Source organism: Equus caballus, chromosome 6, assembly GCF_041296265.1.
Source record: "Equus caballus isolate H_3958 breed thoroughbred chromosome 6, TB-T2T, whole genome shotgun sequence".
NCBI classification, from domain to species: Eukaryota; Metazoa; Chordata; class Mammalia; order Perissodactyla; family Equidae; genus Equus; species Equus caballus.
The window spans coordinates 83,629,239-83,650,234 of record NC_091689.1 but is presented as its reverse complement, the minus strand read 5'-3'; the positions used below and the strand labels follow the sequence as shown (position 1 = coordinate 83,650,234).

The following is a 20,996-nucleotide window of genomic DNA, read 5'->3' as shown; positions in this document are numbered from 1 at the left end:
TTCTGTTCCTATAGAACCACTCTTGGTGCCAAAATACATGTGAAGAGATTTATTATAAGAGATTTATTATAAGGAATAAATATATTATAATAATAATCCAATGCCAATCATTTGATTATATATTAATTTATTATAAATAAATAACTAATTGGCTCATGCAATTATGGAAGCTGAGATGTCCCACAATCTTCTGTCTGCAAACTGGAGGCCCAGGATAGCCAGTGGTATAGTTTGTGTCCAAGTCTGAAGGCCTGAGAACCAGGAGAGCTGATGGTGTAAGTTTCAGTCCAAGTGCAGAAGAAGACTAATGTCCCTGGAAAAGAGTCAAAGAGAGCAAATTCTACCTTACCCCACCTTTTGTCCCATTCAGGCCTCCAATGGATTGGATGAGGCCCACACACATTGGGGAGGGCCCTCTGCTTTTCTCAGTCTACTGATTCAAATGTGAATCTCACCCAGAAACTCCCTCACAGACACACCCAGAATAACGTCTAACTAAATATCTGGGGACCCTGTGTCCCAGTCAAGTTGGCATAAAATTAACTACAACAAAAATCGACAAATTGGATTTCATTAAAATGAAAACTTTTTGAGCCAGCCCTGATGGCCTAGTGGTTAAGGTTTGTTATGCCCCTCTTCTGCAGCCCAGGTTCACTTCTGAGTGTGGAGCCACACCACTCATCTGTCAGTAGCCATGCTGTGGTGGTGGCTCACATAGAAGAACTAGAAGGATCTACAACTAGAATACACAACTATGTACTGGGACTTTGGGGAAGCAAAAAAAAAATTAATGCCTTCTGTTCTTCAAAAGACACACACAGCTGACAAAAGATTTGTATGTAGACTATTGTAAATAACTCTTGGAACTCAAGAAGACAAACAACCCAATTTTTTAAAATAGGCAAAAGATTTGGACAATTCACCAAGAAGATATGTGGATGGCAAATAAACTCTTGAAAAGATGATGAACATTATTAATCACTAGAGAAATGCAAATTAAAGCCACAAAGGGATGTCACCACATACCTATATGATATGATATATATGATATGATAGCAGCACCAGTGGAACTCTCATACACTCCTGGTGGGAACACAAAATGATATATTCACTTTGGGAAACAGTTTGGCAGTTTCTTAAAAAAATAAATACACATCTAACACATGATTCAGTAATTCCTCTCCTAGGTATTTCCCTTCCAAAATGAAAACATATATTCATAGAAAGACTGGTACACAAGCTGTGATATATCCAAACAATGGAATACCACTCAGCAATAAAAAGGAATGAATGATGTACCAGTATGGATGAATCTCAAAATAATTATTCTGAGTGGAAGAAGCCAGATAAAAAAAAGTATATACAATATCATTTCATTTGCACAAAATTCTAGAAAATGGAAGCTAATCTATAGTAACAGAAAGAAAATCAATGGTGATCTGGGGACAGGTAGGGGAAGAGGGTAAGTGGGAGTGTTGGATTACAAAAGGGCAAAAGGAAACTTTTAGGGGTGACCTATATGTTTATTATATTGATTGAGGAGGTGATTTCATGGGTATATACATACGTAAAAACCTGTAAAATTGTACACTTTAAATATGTGTAATTTATCTTATGTCAATTATACCTCAATACAGCTGTAAAAAGAAAACCCACAAATAAGAATGTAAACTGATATAAAGTAAAAATATTAATAAATAACAAAATAATATTTCAGATACAGACACAGCTCTACCTACCAGTCTTTCCTCCTCCTTCTTCCACAGACATAACCACATTACTGAAGTTATGTATCATTTCTGCATTTTTATAGTTTTATAACATATGTAAATATCCATAAACTACATATACTATAAATTATATACATAGTGTTTAGCATATTTTTATTTTACAGTTATAAACAACACCATAGTGTATGTATTCTTTTTCAACTTGCTTTTTTCACTCAACATTATGTTTTTGAGACTTATCTATGTTGATAAATGTAAATGATACTCATTCGTTTTGACTGTTGTATGGTAGTCCATTTTCGCACTATGAGACAGTTTCCCACAAACAATCTTGCAATGAACCCTCTGTACATATCTCCTTGTGCACGAGTGTAAATATTTCTCTAAGGAAGATTGCTCCAAGTGAAATTACTAGATGATGGAGTATGTGTTTCTTCAGCTTTATGAGGTATTGCCAAATTGTTCTCCTAAGTAGTTGTTCCAAACATTCCTGCTCGCTATATCCTTGCCAACACTTACTGCACTTATTAGTTTTCATCTGCCAAGTGGTGTGAAATGGAATCTCATTATTTTAAAGATTTTATTTTTTTCCTTTTTCTCCCCAAAGTCCCCCAGTACATAGTTGTGTATTTTTAGTTGTGGGTCCTTCCAGTTGTGGGATGCCGCCTCAGCATGGCTCGATGAGCAGTGCCGTGTCCAATCCCAGGACTCGAACCAGCGAAACCCTGGGCCACCGAAGCAGAGTGCGCGAACCCAACCACTGGGCCACGGGGCGTCCCTTGGAATCTCATAATTTTAACTTCCACTTTCCTGATTACTAAAGAGACTGAGCATCTTTTCATATGCTTATTTATTCATTTGGGTTTCTTGCCCTATGTAGTCTCCTTCTTATCCTTTGGCCAGCCCATTTTCCTATTGTGTTGTTTGTGCTTTCTTATTAATTTCTAGGAGTTCTTTATATATCCTATATATTAATCCTTTAGGATTTATATACTAATCCTTTACATGGATTGCAAATATCTTGTAGTCTGTGACTTGTCTCTTCACTTTGTTTATGGTGTCCTTTGATATAGAGAATTTCACTTAGTCTTTTCCTTTACAGATATGCTTTTTCAGTTTTGTTTAGGAATCCTTCCCTATCTTGTTGTCATAAAAATATTCTCCCACATTTTTTTCTAAAGTAAATTCTGGCTCTGTTACTAATTAGCTATGTAACCTTGGGTAAGTTTCTTAATTTTTCTAGACCTCAGAGTTCTCATCTGTAAAATGGGGATGGCAATAACACCCACTTCATAGACTCATTCTTAGGATTATTGATCTGTGTCAGGTAGGGACCCAGAGGAAAGAGATGTCACTCTTCAAATAGGATGACATGAGATGGGTTTATTTACAGAGGTATGTACAGGTGCAGGGGAATCACAAGGGATAGTACCATATCCTGAGGGTAGTAACAGCAAAGAGGCTGTTATAAAAGTGAGGCCAAGAGGGAGGAGGAGGGTAGGCAGTGGTTATTGGAAAGACAGACTCCACGTACAGAGGGTCACCTTGGGAGAGATAGTGATCTTAGATCCAGTGACAGGGTAAACCTGAGGCAGTTTGGCAGAGAAAAGCCTGGGGAATAAATATTCTCACTTCACTGTCCTTCCTTCCTCCAAACTCCTATTGGCATTCTGCATGGGCTGAAGCCAGAGAGCAAAGGAGTCCACTGATGTTGTCCATACTGGACACTGAGAGGAAGGGGGAGAATGGATCTGGAGGAGTAAATGAAAGATACTTGGCATACATTCAACCAGAATTTATTGAGTATCAACATGAGCCAGGTACTGTTCCAGGCACTGGAGATACAACAATGAACACAGTGGACAAAGTCCTTGACTTTCTAAGCTTACATTCTAATGGGAGGAGACAGATGATAAATATTAGTAAATATAACATGTCAGGTGGTGATAAGTGCTAGGGAAAAATGAAGCAAGATAGGGAGAATAGAGTGATGGAGTGTAGGTGTAGAGTGGTCAAGGGAGCATCTCTGAGGAGATGTCATTTGAGCAATGATTTGAAGGAAGTAAAGGAATGAGCCATGTGTATACCTGGTAGAAAAATGCAAAGGCTTTGAAACAGGACCACGCCTGGCAGTCTGAGGAAAGATGAGGAGGTTGTACTGTTGGAAAATAAGGAGTGATGGGAGAGGGGTAGCTGAGATCAAGGTGGTTGTGGTCTAGGAAGGTAGACCAGGAAGGTGGTGATGAGTAGTGGGATCTTGCATATATTTTGAAGGTAGAAGATTTGCTACCTCTATAGGACTTGCTGATGTGGGATGTTTGAGAAAGACAGCTATCAAAGATGACTCTAAAGCATTTGGCTGGGAAACAATTAGAAGGAGTAACATCAACAAAAATGGTGGAGTAACCATTTGCGACAACATGGATGGACCTTGAGGGTATTATGCTAAGGGAAATAAGTCAGATGGAGAAAGTCAATTACCATATCATTTCACTCATATGTGGAAAATAAACAAACACATAGATATAGAGAACAGATTGGTGGCTACCAGTGGGGAAGGGGGTGGGGGGAGAGCAAAGGGGGTAAAGGGAGAAGGATATACGGTGACGGATGGCAATTAGACTTTTAGTGGTGATCTTGATGCAGTCTATACAGAAGACGAAATATAATGAGGTAACCTAAAATTTACATAATGTTATAAACCAATGTTACCTCAATAAAAAAAATAATAATTTTTTTAAATAGTGGAGTAGGAACCTCCAAAAATCCACTCTCCCATAAAAGCAATGAGAACACTGGAAAAACTGTCAGGATCAACTTTCTTAAAACATTGGAAATTAACCAAAGGTTTGCAACAATGAAGGGAGTGTTTATGCAAGAAAAATGGCTGAATCTTAGTAAGAACAGTGAATTATGTGGCATTTTAACTTGTTTTATTCCCATCGTCCCCTATCCTCAACTCCATGGTAACCTTGAAATTCAAAAGCCTGCAATCATTGTGAAAACCAGCACCCTGGCAGCCACTGGAGGGGGCAGAATGAGGCTGGTGTTCCTTCAAAGCCCCATTCTCAGAGAATTGTCATTATTTGACATCTCTGGTGATTCTGTGGAAGATCTCAAGGCTATCTTTATTTGACCTGACTCAGAGCTTGCCTTATACAAATAGCCTTTGTTGTGGGGGCATTTGTTTAAAACAATGACAGGCAATTTTTCAACATTGCAGCTGCCTGTGGTGGTAGATAACATTTAGGGTAAAAATAGGCTAACCAAAAAAATTTTAAAGAAAAATCTGTGGATTGTGGCATTCATAGGGGGCTTTGGAATGTTCTGACATATTCCTGGGAATCTAGAAGACCGTGCACGTTCATAAGGCTGTGTGCATGGTCACAAAAGACCTGAGAAGCCCTTAAATTATACCTGAGGCTCAGGCCAGCCCAGTGGTGCAGCAGTTAATTGCTCACATTCGCTTCAGGGGCCCGGGGCTCGCTGGTTTGGATCCCAGGTGTGGACATGGCACTGCTTGGCTAGCCATGCTGTGGTGGGCATCCCACGTATAAAGTGGAGGAAGATGGGCACGGACGTTAGCTCAGGGCCTGTCTTCCTCAGCAAAAACAGGAGGATTGGCAGCAGATGTTAGCTCAGGGCTAATCTTCCCCCAAAAAACAAAAAAACCTGAGGCTCTGTGCAAGCAGGAAGTGAAGCCTAAGACAGAGTTGTAAACTGCCTGGTTGAGTGTTGAAGGTATGCTCCAATATGCATTCAGAGTCCCTTGGCAAAGACTTATTGGTCTCAGGCATTAAAGGAAATCTCTGTCCAATAATTAGCTGATCACTAGACTAACTAAGCAAAAACTTCAGTGAACATACATGACAAAGAATACAGAACTTACAGAATTATTTCAGAAAAGCCACTAAACAAACAACCACCAACAACAACAAACAGCATCAAAACAGACCTTAGAGAGGGAGAGAACCTGGTTTTCATTATTGCCACAATATATTATTTTAAATGTCCAGTTTTCAACAAAAAATTATGAGATAGTCAAAGAAACAAGAAAATATGGCTCATACACCAAAAAATAGTCGATAGAAACTGTCCCTGAGAAAGGTCAGATAATGCACTTACCAGCCATTTAAAATATATTCAGGGGCCGGCCCCGTGGCTGAGTGGTTAAGTTTGTGTGCTCCGCTTTGGCAGCCCAGGGTTTCACCGGTTTGAATCCTGGGCGTGGACATAGCACTGCTCATCAAGCCATGCTGAGGTGGCATCCCACATGCCACAACTAGAGGGACCCACAACTAGAAATGCTCAACTATATACTGGGGGGTTTGGGGGAGAAAAAGGAAAAAAACAAAAGAAGATTGGCAACAGTTGTTAGCTCAGCTGCCAATCTAAAAAAAAAAGAATAATGTCTGACCAAATAGAGAAAATCAATAAAAATATGGAAATTATTTTTTAAAAAACTAAATCAAAATTCTGGTGTTGAAAAGTGCAATAACTAAAATGAAATGTTCACTAAAAGGGCTCAACAGCAGATCTGAGCAGATGGAAAAGGGAAAGACTGAATCTGAAGGCAGGTCAATTGAGATTATCCAGTCTGAGGAAGAAGAAAAAAGAACGAAGAAAAATGAACAGAGCCACACAGACCTGTGATATGCCTACAAATGTACCATAGAAGGAGAGTAGAGGAGAGAAAGGTACAGAAAGAATACTTGAAGAAATTATGGTCAGGGCCGGCCTGGTGGTGCAGCGGTTAAGTTCGCACATTCCACTTCTCGGTGGCCTGGAGTTCGCAGGTTCGGATCTCAGGTGCAGACATGGTACCACTTGGCAAGCCATGCTGTGGTAGGCGTCCCACGTATAAAGTAGAGGAAGATGGGCATGGATGTTAGCTCAGGTCCAGTCTTCCTCAGCAAAAAGAGGAGGATTGGCAGTAGTTAGCTCAGGGCTAATCTTCCTCAAAAAAAAAAAAAAAGAAAGAAAAGAAAAGAAAGAAATTATGGCCAAAAATTTCCTAAATTTGATGAAAAATATTAATCTACACATCAAAGAAGTTCAACAAACTCCAAGTAGGAAAAATTCAAACAAATCCAAACCTATACATATCATAACCACACTATCAAAAGACAAAGACAAAAAGTGAATCTTGAAAGCAGCAAGAGAGAAGTGAATCATCATGTCCCAGTTTTCCTCAATAGAATTTCTCATCATAAACCATGGAGGCCAGAGGCAGTAGGGTGACATATCCAAAGTACTGGAAGAAAAAGACTGTCAACCAAAAATTCTATATCCAGCAAAGCTATCTTTAAAAAACAAATGAGAAATTAAGACATTCCCAGATAAACAAAAATGGAAATAATTCATCACTAGCAAACCTGCCCTCCAAGAAATACAAAAAGGAGTCCTTCAGGCTGAAATTAAAAGACACTAGATGGTAATTCTAATCCACATAAAGAAATAAAGAGCACCAGTAAAGGTAACTCTATAGGAAAAGACAGTAAAAATGCAACTTTTCTTTGTAACTCTCTTTTTATCCTATAGGATTTATAAGACAATTGTATAAAACAATAGTTATAAATCTGTGTTGATGAGCATACAATATGGAAAGATGTAATTTGTATGACAATGACAGTACAAAGAAGAGAGGAAATGAAACTATACAGGAGCAAAGCTTTTATATGCTATTGAAATTAAGTTGGTATTCATGCAAACTGGATTGTTATAAATTAACATGTTAATTGTAATCCCCAGGGTAAGTACCAAGACAATAACTCAAAAAATATAAAAGAAAAAAAGGATTAAATGGTATATTAGAATATGTCTACTTAACACAAAAGAAGGCAGTAATGGTGGACTAGAAGGGGAAAAATCACAAGACATATAAAAAACAAATAACAAAATGGCAGACATACATACTATTTAGTAATTGCATTAAATGTAAATGGCATTTAAAAGGCAGAGATTGAGATAATGGACAACTATAAGCTGTCTGCAAGAGACACACTTTAGATTCAAAGACACATAGTGGCTGAAAGTAAAAGGATGAAAAAAGACCTATGATGCAAACAGCAACCAAAAGAGATCTAGAATGTCTATACTAGATAAGACAAAAATACTTTAAGATAAAAATTGTACTAAAGGGGGCGGCCCCATGGCCAAGTGGTTAAGTTCGCGTGCACTGCTTTGGTGACCCAGGGTTTCGCTGGTTCGGATCCTGGGCATGGACATGGCACCACTCGTCAGGCCACAGTGAGGCAGGGTCCCATGTGCCACAACTAGAAGGACCCACAACTAAAATATATAACTATGTATTGGGGGTATTTGTGGAGAAAAAGCAGAAAAAAAAAAGAAGTTTGGCAACAGTTGTTAGCTCGGATGCCAATCTTTAAAAAAAAATTGCTACTAGAGACAAAGACAGACATGTAAAAATGATAAAAAATTCAATTCATCAAGAAGATAAAGTAATTTTAAACATAATTGCACCTAACAACAGAGCCCCAAAATACATAAAGCCACAATTGACAGAATTGAAGGGAGAAATAGACAGTAAATGATAATAGTTGGAGACTTCAATATCCACTTTCTTTCCTTTTTTTTATAATTAAAGTGTTATACATCTCTGTAAAAACATATCAGGAGTAGTTAGAACAGTGCTTGCCTTTTTGTCATATAATTTATAATACAGAACAAGTATCTCTTTTATGTCTTGGTAAATTGTCAGTCTCTAAATTTGGTTTATCTCTTAACATTTTATCTTTTGCGCTTTCAATGTCATGAAATATGTGAGAGTTCCTTTAATGTGATTTTTTTTGCTGGTATCACTTCCTCTGGGACATCTTCATCCTTTTTGTCACTTTCCTCATTAACAGCAATAAGCTCACCTTCACTAAGTTGCTTTGGTTGCTCATCTTGAGTCTCCAGAATGGCTCCAGTGTCAACATTCCCTTGCTCAGCTATATTTTTTAAACTCTGTTTACATTCAGTTTGAACACTTCCTGTGTTACCACTTTTTGTTTTTCTTCTATGCCATTTTTGTTGGCCAATTCCCTCTGTTAATTGATTTTTGTAAAATGTCACAGGGGTTATCCCTGGAAGACAAAGAGACAATGCAACGACACATTTTGCTGTCTGTGTATAAACTGAATAATAGATGCACGGTGACCAATCACCGACAGACTTTGAAAGAAGTGACGTGGTTGGTAACCAACTGATCGTGATGCACATATCTGTGAAGTGATTTGTGTATTGATGAGCTAGCAGCAAATTTTGTTCATCACGCTAGTACTCACAGTTCATATACTGTAGTAACTGAAATTTGAACCATTTTGTTGGAGGGGAATAACCCGCTTTCAATAATGGATAGAACAACTAGAAGAAGGTCAACAAGGAAGGAGAACACTTGAACACCACTGTAATCCAACTAGACTCAACAGACATCTACAGAACACTGCATCCAACAACAGCAGGACACGCACTCTTCTAAAGTACACACGAAACCTTCTCCAGTATAGGCCGCACGTTAGGCCATAAAATGCCTTAATTATGTTTAAAATATTTTAATAATGCAAAGTATGTTCTCCAATCACAATGAAATGAAATTAGAAATTAATAACAGAAGGAAACTCACACATATGTGGAAATGAAACAACAAACTCCTATATAACCCCTGGGTCAAAGAAGAAATTGCAGGGGCTGGCCAGGTGGCACAGCGGTTACCACTTTGGTGGCCCGGGGTTCGCCGGTTCGGATCCCGGGTGAGGACATGGCACCGCTTGCCATGCCATGCTGTGGTAGGCGTCCCACATATAAAGTAGAGGAAGATGGGCACGGATGTTAGCTCAGGGCCAGTCTTCCTCAGTAAAAAGAGGGAGATTGGCAGCAGTTGGCTCCGGGCTAATCTTCCTAAAAAAATAAAGAAGAAGAAGAAGAAGAAATTGCAAAGAAAATTAGAAAATACTTTGAGATGAATGAAAACGATAACATAATCTATCAAAACTTATGGAATGCAGTGAAAGCAATGCTTAGAGGGAAATTTATAGCTATAAATGGGTATATTAAAAAAGGAAAAAGATCTCAAATCAATAACCTAAGCAAATGAAAAGAGGAGCAAGCAATTAGAAGGAAGGAAACAATAAAGACTAGAGTGGAAATGAATGAGATGGAGAATGGAAAAATAGAGAAAATCAATAAAACCAAAAGTTGGTTTTTTGAAAAGGTCAACAAAATTGACAAAACTTTAGCTAGACTTACCAAAATAAAAAGAGAAGATTAAAAATTACTAAAATCAGGAATAAAAGAGGGGACATTAACATCAACCTCACAAAAATAAAAAAAAACATATAAGGGATTGCTATCAACAATCGTATGCCAACAATTTAGATAATGTAGATGAAATGGAAAAATTCCTAGAAAGATACAACATACAGGAACTGCCTCTAGAAGAAATACAAAATCTGTATAGACCTATAACAAGTAAAGAGATTGACGGAGTAATAAAAAAAACTTTGCACAAAGAAAATCCTAGGACCATGTGGCTTCACCAGTGAATTCTACCATCTATTTAAAGAAGAATTACCAGCAAATCTTCACAAACTCTTCCAAAAAATAGAAGAGGAAAAAACATTTCTCAATTTATTCTATGAGGCCAGTATTATCCTGATACCAAAACTAGATAAAGATATCACAAGAAAACAAAACTACAGACCAATATCTCTTATAAATGCAGACACAAAAATCTTTAACAAAATACTTGGAAATGAAACACAGCAACATATAAATAGGATTATACATCATGATCAAGTGGGATTTATCCCCAAAATGCAAGGTTGGTTTAACATATGAAAATCAATGTAATACACCATATTAATAGAATAAAAGACAAAAATCACACTATCATCTCAATAAACAAAGCGTCTGATAAAATCAAACACTCTTTCGTGATAAAAACACTCAAACATCCAGAAATAGAAGAGAGCATCTTTAATGTGATAAAGGGCATCTACGACAAACCCACAGCTAACAGGAAATTAGCAGTGCAAGATTAAAATTTTTCCCTCTAAGTTCAGGAACAAGGGAAGGATATCTACTCTCACCACTTACATTGAAATTTTCTTGGAAGTTCTAGCTAGAGCAATTAAGCAAGAACAAGAAATAAAAGGTATCTGAATTGAAAAGGAAGAAGGAAAAGTATCCCTACTTGAAAATGACATGATCTTGTATATAGAAAATCCTCAGGAATCCACAGGAAAACTTAGAGCTCACAAAAAGTGCAGCAAGATTGCAAGATACAAGATCAGTATCCAGAAATTAACTATATCTCTATACAGTAGCAATAAACAATCTGAAAATGAAACTAAGAGAACAGTTTCATTTACAATAGCATCAAAAAGAAAAAATACTTATGAGTAAGTTTAACAAAATAAGTGAAAGATTTGTACACTAAAAACTACAAAACATAGTTCAAAGAAATTAGGTACAGTTATCAAGACTTTTGATATTGGCATAAGGATAGACATACATATAGGACAACAGAATAGAATTGAGCCTCTGGAAATAAGCCCAAATATTTAAAGTCAACTGATTTTGGATAAAAGTGCCAAGATAATTCAATGGAGAAAGAATAGTCTTTTTGACAAATGGTGTTGCCGCAGCTGGGTATCTACCTGGGAAAGAATGAAATTGGACTCCTACCTCATATCATACACAAAAATTATCTCAAGATGGGCCAAAGACCTAAATATAGGAGCTAAAACTATAAAAATCTTAGAAGAAAACATAGGTGTAAATCTTTGTGACCTTGGATTAGGCAGTGGTTTTTTAGATATGACACCAACAGTACAAACAAGAAAAGATAAAGTGGACCTTATCAAAATAAAAACTTTAATGTTTCAAACAACACTATCAGAAAGTGAAAAGACAACTCATGGAGTGGCAGAAAATATTTGCAAATCATATATCTGATAGGAGTCTAGTATCTAGAATACATAAAATACTCTTAGAACTCAATAGAAAGACAAATAACCCAATTACAAAATGGGCAAAGGATTTGAATAGATATTTCTCCAAAGAAGATGGATAAATGGCTAATAAGCACATGGAGTGATGTTCAACATTATTAGTCATTAGGGAAACGGAAATCAAAAGCACGAGTTACCGCTTCAAACCCACTAGGATGGCTCGAATCAGAAAGACGGACAATAAGAGCATGAGTGTGAGGATGGAGAGAAACTGGACTCTTCATTCACTGCTGGCGGGAATGTAAAATGACGCAGCTGCTTTGGAAAACAGTTTGGCAGTTTCTCAAAAAGTTAAACATAGACTTACCATACGACTCAGCAATTCCATTCCTCAGTACATATATGAGAATTGAAAACAATGTCCAGATAAAGACTTGTTCAAAGTAACATTATTCTTTATAGTCTAAAAGTAGGAACAACTCAAATGTTTATCAACTTAGGAATGGATAAACAAATAGCAGTGTATCCATTCAATGGAATATTATTCAGCCATAAAAGGAATAAAGTACTGATAAACGTTACAACATGAATGAACCTTGAAAACATTATGCTAAGTGAAAGAAGCCAGACAAATAAGGCCACATATTATATTATTCCATTTATATAAAATGTCTAGGGGCCGGGCCTTGGCCGAGTGGTTAAGTTCGCATGCTCTTCTTCAGTGGCCCAGGGTTTCAACGGTTTGAGTCCTGGGTGCGGACATGGCACCGCTCATCAAGCCATGCTGAGGCGGCATCCCAGATGCCACAACTAGAAGGACCCACAACTAAAAATACACAACTATGTACCAGGGGGCTTTGGGAGAAAAAGGAAAAATAAAATCTTAAAAAAAGAAAATGTCTATAACAGGCGAGTTCACAGAGACAGAAAGTAGACTCATGGGTTGGTGGGGGGTAATTGGGAAGTGACTGCTAGTGAGTATGGGTTTCTTTTGGGGTGATGAAAATGTTCGGGAATTAGATAATGCTGATAGTTGCATAACTTGTGAATATACTAAACATCACTGAATTTTACACTTAAAAAAGATGAATTTTATGGTATGTGAATTATATCTCAATAAAAAAATACAACTGGAACAATGAAAGTACCTGTTACTAAGATAGGGAAGACTGGGGAAGGGGGATATGTGGGAGTGGAAGGAAGAATTTGTTTTGGATATGGCAAGTTTGAAATACTGATAGAAATCCAAGTGGTTTGGTAAGTAAGCAGTTGGAGATATTCGTCAGCAGTTCAGGGGAGAGAGATGAGTTGAAGATATAAATTTGGGAAAAAATGAATTAATACATGTAAAACACTTAGGATGGTGCCTGGAACATAGTCAGATCTATAAACATTAGCTAATATATTTATTATTTTGTATTCATAGAGTAATAGTCAATTCTCCTAGCACAATTTGTAGAACTCCTTCCTCTCTAATTCGTAACGCCGCCTCTGTTATATACAAATCTCCCATATACACTGTACATTGAGGGTCTGTTTCTATCGTCGTATTCTTTCAAGTAGGAATTGTTATAGGGGAGAGCAGATCGGAAGCTAAGACTCCTCTCAACTTTCCTCAATTCATTTCACAAGAACATAAGTGATTCTGCTTCTGTTTCACCTTTGCTCCCTAGGGAGAAATCACTTGGCCTGTTTCTACCTTTCAGAGGGTGCCATGAGGATAGACGAGATCCTAGGCAGGAAGTTCAGAAAGCTGAGTACTATAAAGCTGCAGAAGAAAGTTACCTGAGAGAAAAGTGATGCCATGGGTAATACTTTGAGTCAACTCTCCTTATAATTATGATAATTTTTTTAAAATTGTGGTAAAACCCACATAACATAAAATTTACCATCTTGGTAACCATATGCAAAAAAAATTTTTTAAGACTGGCACCTGAGCTAACATTTGTTGCCAATCTTTTTCTTCTTCTTCTTCTTCTTCTTCTCCCCAAAGCCCCCCAGTACATAGTTGTATATTCTAGTTGTAGGTCCTTCTGGTTGTGCTATGTGGGATGCCACCTCAGCACGGCCTGATGAGCGGCGCCATGTCTGTGCCAGGGATCTGGTGAAAGCCTGGGTGGCCCAAGCAGAGGACCACTCGCCATGGGACCAGCCCCGACAAATTTTTTAATACAGTCTTTGCATTTGATGTTTCACCCAAAATCTTCCCAAGGCTATCTCCTTCTCATATTTCAACTCCCGGTTCAAATGTTACTTCTGCAAAGAGGACTTCTCTCAACACCAGGAGTAAAGAAAGTTGTTTCCCCACTCCTAGTCACTTTGTTTCTTTATCCCGAAGTGCTCTTCACTAACTGAAGTATGTGTTCATTGGCTTACCTGTTTCCCCCTCCCCACTAAAATATACAATTCTACCCGACCAGGGAGCTGGTCTGTCTGCTCTTCTCCCCATGCCTAGAGCAATGCTTTGAACATACTATGTCCTGTTAAGAATTTGTTAAAATACTTGGTAATAAACATAGTGCCCTTTTTTTTAAAGATTTTATTTTTTTCCCCTTTTTCTCTCCAAAGCCCCCCAGTACACAGCTGTATATTCTTAGTTGTGGGTCCCTCTGTTTGTGGCATGTGGGACGCTGCCTCAGCATGGCTTGATGAGCGGTGCCATGTCCACGCCCAGGATCCGCACAGGCTAAACCCTGGGCCGAGGAAGCAAAGTGCAGAAACTTAACCAGTTGGCCACAGGGCAGGCCCCAATATAGTACCTTTTAATTCCCAAGCAGTTTCATATATATTATCTCATTTGACCACTACAACTCTTTGAGTAGAATGGGATTGCTAGCCCCGTTGTAATGAGACTCAGAGAAGCATCTCACCCAAGGCCAAGGAGTTGGAAAACGACAGAGTTGGGATTGCTGTGCACCGGGCTTGCTGTTTCCAATACACTCACTCCTGTTCTAGGGCTAAGGGTATTTCGACTATTTTACCATTAAGAAAGTGATGACTCTAGAGGATTTAGAAACAACATGCACATTTTTTAAAAAGTCGCCAGTTCCTGCAGTTGAACCCTTACCACCGCCCCCTTTCCCTTACACAGTCACACACACAGCAGACATTATCGCCACAGTGATGTAACTTTAAGTGCAAAGAAGAAAATGCAACTACTTGACTGTTTGGAACCCTGAATCCCCTTGCGTACCCGCGAGGGAGTCTGGGGGGCGTTTCCCCCACTTTTTTAAAACAGCTTTATTGAGGATTACTTGTCTCGTTTTTAAAGTGCGCTCGTTTGAGATAATCTCATTCCCTAGAATAGTTACTTTACCTTTTTGGTCTCGACTGCTTCAGGCACCTGTAAGGATTCTCTTTCCTTCTTTTTTTTCTCCCCTATATTACGCAGTCGAACACGTGTAACCTGTGTGTACCGAACTCACTCAGCCTCCCTCCCCAGCCCTACCCACCGATAGGCCGGCCCCTTCTGTTTCCCGGGGCCCCGCCCCTCCGTCCCTTTCCAACTCTGGCTTTACGGATCTCGCCCTTCCTCCTGCCGCCCCCCCCACCCCACATCTCGCGAGAGGTGAGAGCGCCTGGCCGGACGAGAGGAAAGTAGCTGCTCCTCTGAGGGGGGAAAGAAGGAGCAGGAGACAGATTGTGGGACCGAGCGCGGGCGGGCGGGAGGCGACGGAGCTACCAGCGGGTGAGTCTTGTTAACATTAACTAGTCCATGATCTGACGGGAGTCTCCCCTTCAACTCTGGCCAGTCCCAGCCGCCCAGGCCGGGGTCTCCCCTCCCAGTCTGTGTTGGACGGGGGCGCTGAGGCGGTGGCCGGGCCCTGTCTGAGGAAGAGGGTGGGGCATGGACTAACGTCGACCAATAAGAGAGAAGGAAGCTACGATTGGCGGCGATGAGCACTAATGGGAGGTCGTCTTTACCTTGCGGAGTGCCGCCCCTCCTCTCTCCCTCCTCCCGCCTCCTTCCTTTGGGGGGAAGGCGGGGCCAGAGGCCTGAAGTGTGGGGAGAACTTGGGGTAAGTAGCCCCGGGGGGCACAGGGCGTGGCAAGGAGAGGGGAGTTGAATCCTGAGGGAATGGAAGTCTAGTGGAACCTAATGGAAGGATCTTGGAATGGGGTGGCATGGGAGAAAGGGGAGGGGTACTAAACTGGTTGAAGACCCAGGGCTTCTCAAAGAGTGGGGTTAGGGACTTGGCACTTACAGGGACAGAGGGAATAGCAGGAGGTGGGGGTGAGTAGGTGAAAACAGGGCGTTGGGTTTAGCTGGAAAGATAGGGGTAAATCACTGGAAAGGAGAGTCATGGCATTTCGATTGAAAAGAATATCCGGGACATAATATGAGAGAGAAAGTATGGATTTGGACAAAATTAGGTGAATGAGTTAAGGAACTTAGTAGGGATGGGTTCAGCAACCAAAAGGCATCGCTTTGGGAAGGGTATGGGGGAATTGAGGGGGTTAAGGGACGTGTTTGGAACGGAGACGGCTGACATTTACAAGTCTTTAGCGTAGGGATGGGAAGAAGCCTGGGGTATTGATTTAGTGCTTTTGGTGGATATGGCACCCAGTCTGCTGACTAGCCTGCAAGAATGCTGGGACAGGGGTAGAGACGGAGGGAAAGAGGAACACTTTCATCACTTCCACTCTGATTTCCCTTCTCTCTTTCTCTTCCCACACTTCATTTCTTCCTAAACTCAGGGATGGGGTTTGGGATTAAGCGGTACAAGTTGGAGCCCCATGGGGGGTTATATGTTGCTCTGAATTGCTTGTTATGTTCTCTGACTGGGGTGTTTACTACCCAGGGCACCTCCTACCCAGATTCCCGCGTTGCTGCTTTCCTAACTTTAAAAGTTTGTTTTCTACTTAACAGAGGGTGTTTTAGTATCTCTGAGGGTTGTGTCACAAGCTTAGGTTTGTGGGGATATGCAGAGTTTTCTCGGCGACCTCGCTTGGTTCCTGTGTTTAAAAACTTTGCAGTGGTGTAAGTAATTCTCGCAGAGACGTCTGTCTTTATAGGTATTCTAAGCAGAGAAAAATACACTAAACTGAAGTTTGCTTTGTTAAATGTGTCTTGCCCACTCGTATTCTTGAAGAGTTGTTCAGTGAATGGTTGCAGTTAGTTTTAGTTAGCTTATATATTTTTAAAGGTGTAGATAAAATGGACACATATTTTAGGCAAGTGAGAATTTTTCAGTTTCTTCCTTTGTGTCCAGACTCAGAAGCTAAAGATATGTCATAATGTCTTAGGGCAAGAGTTGGGGAAATCAAACACAATTTGTACTCAAACATGGAGGATGTAAGGTAAGTGGAGACTATTGCGAAATGTAACATGTCTGTAAGAAAAGAAGCTAAAGAAAAGTTTGGCAGCTCTCCTAAGTAGTCTTACCAGTTCTTAATTCTGTGTGGAAAAGGGACAAGCCTTTGCTCTTTGTTTGATGGTTGTGTATTATTTAATAATGAATTGAACTAATACAGCCAATTAAGGAATAACTTCTTTGCTATTGTGTAGATTTGTCTGTTACATTCCTTCTCTTCTCCTTTTAGTTTTGAGAAGCAAAATAATGTCTGAAATACTGGTAAAGCTGTTATATGAAGAGAAACCAGAGTATGTTGCTCTGTATTAACCTTCAGTTTTCAGCAACCATTTGAAGCTTTTCCTCCTGGCCAGAAAGTTGCCCCTCCAGCACTTGGAGACCAATTAATTATCGACCCATTAGCATTAATCACTGAATTGGGTTCCAGTATTTCACATTCGGAGCATTGCTGTTGCACATTCAGACGTTGTCACAGTTTGCCTGACATCAACACAAAAAAAATATCCAATGGGAGAGCAAAGTCCGTGTTTTATTCTTCCGTCCTAGAATTTGTGATGGCTTTGACTTGGGCACTATTAAATGCAAGATTTTTTTTCTCATTAGTGTTAACACCTAGCAGAAAGCTACAGAGTGATAACACTGCTCATCTTTAAACTTGTGGATCAAAGGTTACATCCTGTGATAGAGTCAGTGTTGTAATTTTTAAGCATTTTTGTTTACCATGGCTTTTAAATGTCAATGGATACCATCGCTATCTCCTCTTTCCTCTCCCCACTAACAACCTGAAATGAAAATTGTTTTTTCAGCCAGCTCTTAAGCTACTCCTTTGCCTGAAGTAGAGTCCCTGGCTCTGTCTGCACACAGGTGCTCTGAAGTTCTCTAAGTGATTGTTTTGTACATGTCAAGACTGGGTTTTTCCTAGGCTGTGGTGGGAGGGAGCCAGTGTTACAGCAGCCTCCTATCCACGTCTGATAAGGCGGAGCCTTCTCCTTGCAAGGAAGTTTTAGGTGGAGCAAAGAGCATAGCCGTGTAAATGTCTAATAAAAACAACTCTCTTCTTGAGACTTGTTGGCAGGCTGGCATATAATTGTCGCTTATCCCTTGATAAAGGTACTGAAGTTAAGGTGCAGATGTTTCTTTGAGAAAAACAAATGCAGCATTCATTAAAAAAGAAAAAGCATTAATTTCTTTTGTTATTGGTTTCTCTTAGAAGGGTACTCTGATTTTAAGGTTTGTGAAAGCCTTCCATCTCTTTAGAAACATGTCAAAGAAAACAGTTTTTAAGCTTCTCACATTTTATTGTTGCCTTCCCCTAATACGCTTCTTTTGGGATTAAGTATATTCATGAAATCTGCACATGCGTCATATTTGGAATTCCTGATAGGTGGTCTTTTAACTTCCGAATACTGTAAGGAAGAGTTCCCCACTTCACTGATTCCATTATTGGAGCTCTACTTTTAGAGCTTCCTTTACACTGTGATGAAGCCCTTTAGTTCTGCCATCTGAAGCTACAACAAATAAACCTGGTGTCTTGTCAACATGTTAGTTAGCCCATCAAATATTTGACAGTTATGTCCCATTAAAGCTTCTCTTACTGGAGTGAATATCCCCAGTTCTTTCAGTCATTCCTTAAATGACTTTTTTTAACATTTTTATTTTATTTAGTTATTTATTTTTTTTAAGGAAGATTAACCCTGAGCTAACTACTGCCAATCCTCCTCTTTTTGCTGAGGAAGACTGGCCCTGAGCTAACATCCATGCCCATCTTCCTTTATTTTATACGTGGGACACCTACGACAGCATGGCTTTTGCCAAGCGGTGCCATGTCCGCACCCGGGATCCGAACCGGTGAACCCCAGACCACTGAGAAGCGGAACGTGCAAACTTAACCGCTGTGCCACTGGGCCAGCCCCTAAATGACATTTTTGAGGCCTGAGTTTTCAGAGTTTCTTACCTAGATCTGAATATAACATCTCAGATATAATCTATTCAATACAAAGTACAGAGAGAGTATGGCCTCTTTTTTTATTGTTCTCTATACCTCTTTTCTCGCTCTCTTTTTTTTTTGTTAAGGAAAATTGGCCCTGAACTGACATCCAGGCTACTCTTCCTCTATTTTGTACGTGGGACGCCACCATAGCATGGCTTGACGAGCAGTATGTAGGTCTGCACCCAGGATCTGAACCCTTGAACCCCGGGCCGCCAAAGCAGAGTGCACTGGGCTTAACCACTACGCCATGGGGCCAGCTCCACTATACCTCTGTTCTTTTTTGAGGAAGATTAGCCCTGAACTAACTACTGCCAATCCTCCTCTTTTTGCTGAGGAAGGCTGGCCCCAAGCTAACATCCATGCCCATCTTCCTCTACTTTATATGTGGAACACCTACCACAGCATGAGGTGCCAAACAGTGCCATGTCCACACCGGGATCTGAACCGGCAAACCCCAGGCTGCCGAAGCAGAACATGTGCACTTAACTGCTGCGCCGCCAGGCTGGCCCCCTATACCTCTGTTCTTAAAGCCTAACATCACATTAATTTGTGTAGTTGATTATTTTTTTTTTGAGGAAGATTAGCCCTGAGCTAACATCTGCCACCAATCCTCCTCTTTTTGCTGAGAAAGACTGGCCCTGAGCTAACATCTGTGCCTGTCTTCCTCTGCTTTATATGTGGGATGCCTACCACACCATGGCTTGCCAAGCAGTGCCATGTTCACACCGGGATCCAAACCAGCGCACCCTGGGCTGCCGAAGTGGAACATGCGAAATTTGCTGTGCCACCGGGCTGGCCCTTGTAGTTGATTTTTTAAATGTAATTGATGACTTTACATTTATTATTACATTTGTAATTGTCATCTTATTAGTTTTGGTTTATTGTTTTAGCTTGATAATTTATTTAGCCTCTTGGCCTTTCTCATATCTTTGTATTGATAGATAAACTTGATAAACATGACACCTATGGTTTTGTTGTAGGTCACTAGTAAAAATATATAAGGGTGGAGCAATGCTATATAACATTGGCACACTATCATTAGGTTGATATTAATCCATTAATCAACTTTATGAGTAAAATTCAGTTGTCCAATCCACCTACTGTTTTATAATCTAAGCTATATTTCCTGTGGACTATTAAGAGGTGTCCTGTAGAAATCTAAAGATGTTCTGATGTATCCCTGAAATAGGCTGGTGACCCATCAAAAAAGAAAATGAACTGGGGCTGGCCCCGTGGCCGAGTGGTTAAGTTCGCGCGCTCCGCTGCAGGCGGCCCAGTGTTTCGTCGGTTCGAATCCTGGGCGCGGACATGGCACTGCTCATCAAACCACGCTGAGGCAGCGTCCCACATGCCACAACTAGAAGAACCCAGCACGAAGAATACACAACTATGTACCGGGGGGCTTTGGGGAGAAAAAGGGGAAAAAAATAAAATCTTAAAAAAAAAAAAAAAAGAAAATGAACTTAGATTTTAGTTACTATTTAGTTATCTTATGCTAGTGTTTATACGTCACTGCATTATTTGCCAGTTGTTTATAAGCCATCTATTTAATAATTCATTTTATAATCTTCCTGGGAAACAATATTTCGTCCGTCTGTAGTTTCTTGATTCTATCTCCCCTGCTCCCTGTTTTTTTAAGTATGATTTTTTTCCCCATTTCCAAGACTTCTGGTCCTGCTTTCCTTCTTTTCTTCTGTCTAATAATTCTAGAACGATTAACTGTTTATTCATAGTTGCATTCATTTTTGTCGTCAGATGAAATTTTGTTTTGGAAGCTCTTTTAGGAAGAAACGTCATTCCATAAACATTTTAAGGTACATATTAAAGAATTTAACTATTGCCCATGTAATAGTTGTTTTGTGGCTTCCCCATAATATTGACTTTGGCAATTTAGACCCAACTTTTCGTTTTCTGTTTGGAATAAAAACCTACACCACCTGTAAAAAAAAAATATAGACACACACAAACACACACGTACATACATATATAATTGTCATTCATAATT

General features: G+C 39.7%; 1 protein-coding gene and 1 long non-coding RNA gene across 18 annotated transcripts in view; one reads left to right on the top strand and one right to left on the bottom strand.

Moving 5' to 3' along the window:
* Positions 1–110: 110 nt before the first annotated feature.
* Positions 111–15,235, bottom strand: LOC111773992 (uncharacterized). 4 transcript variants are annotated; one of them, XR_011440116.1, is made up of 5 exons: positions 15,003–15,172; positions 9,358–9,632; positions 5,856–6,678; positions 1,027–1,083; positions 111–313 (listed from the first exon to the last, which is right to left on the bottom strand). It is a non-coding gene; the product is annotated as an uncharacterized lncRNA (long non-coding RNA). The 4 variants fall into 4 exon arrangements; XR_011440115.1 differs by lacking the exon at positions 9,358–9,632 and having other exon boundaries at positions 5,856–6,683; positions 15,003–15,163; XR_011440117.1 differs by lacking the exon at positions 9,358–9,632 and having other exon boundaries at positions 5,856–6,687; positions 15,003–15,126.
* LOC100062229 (cyclic AMP-dependent transcription factor ATF-7) overlaps positions 15,227–20,996 on the top strand; it is an 82,750-nt gene continuing 76,980 nt past the window's right edge. The window contains exons 1-2 of one of the 14 annotated variants that reach the window (XM_005611252.4): positions 16,191–16,667; positions 16,934–16,987. Coding sequence is in view for 2 of the 14 variants with exons in the window: in XM_023643670.2 (XP_023499438.1) it covers positions 15,583–15,705 (123 nt within the window). In the remaining 12 variants the exon portion in view is untranslated. Of the gene's footprint in view, positions 15,706–15,861; positions 16,061–16,190; positions 16,668–16,919; positions 16,988–20,996 lie in introns of those variants that run through there. The other 13 variants (XM_070271560.1, XM_014740836.3, XM_005611253.4 and 10 more) reach the window with 13 other exon arrangements.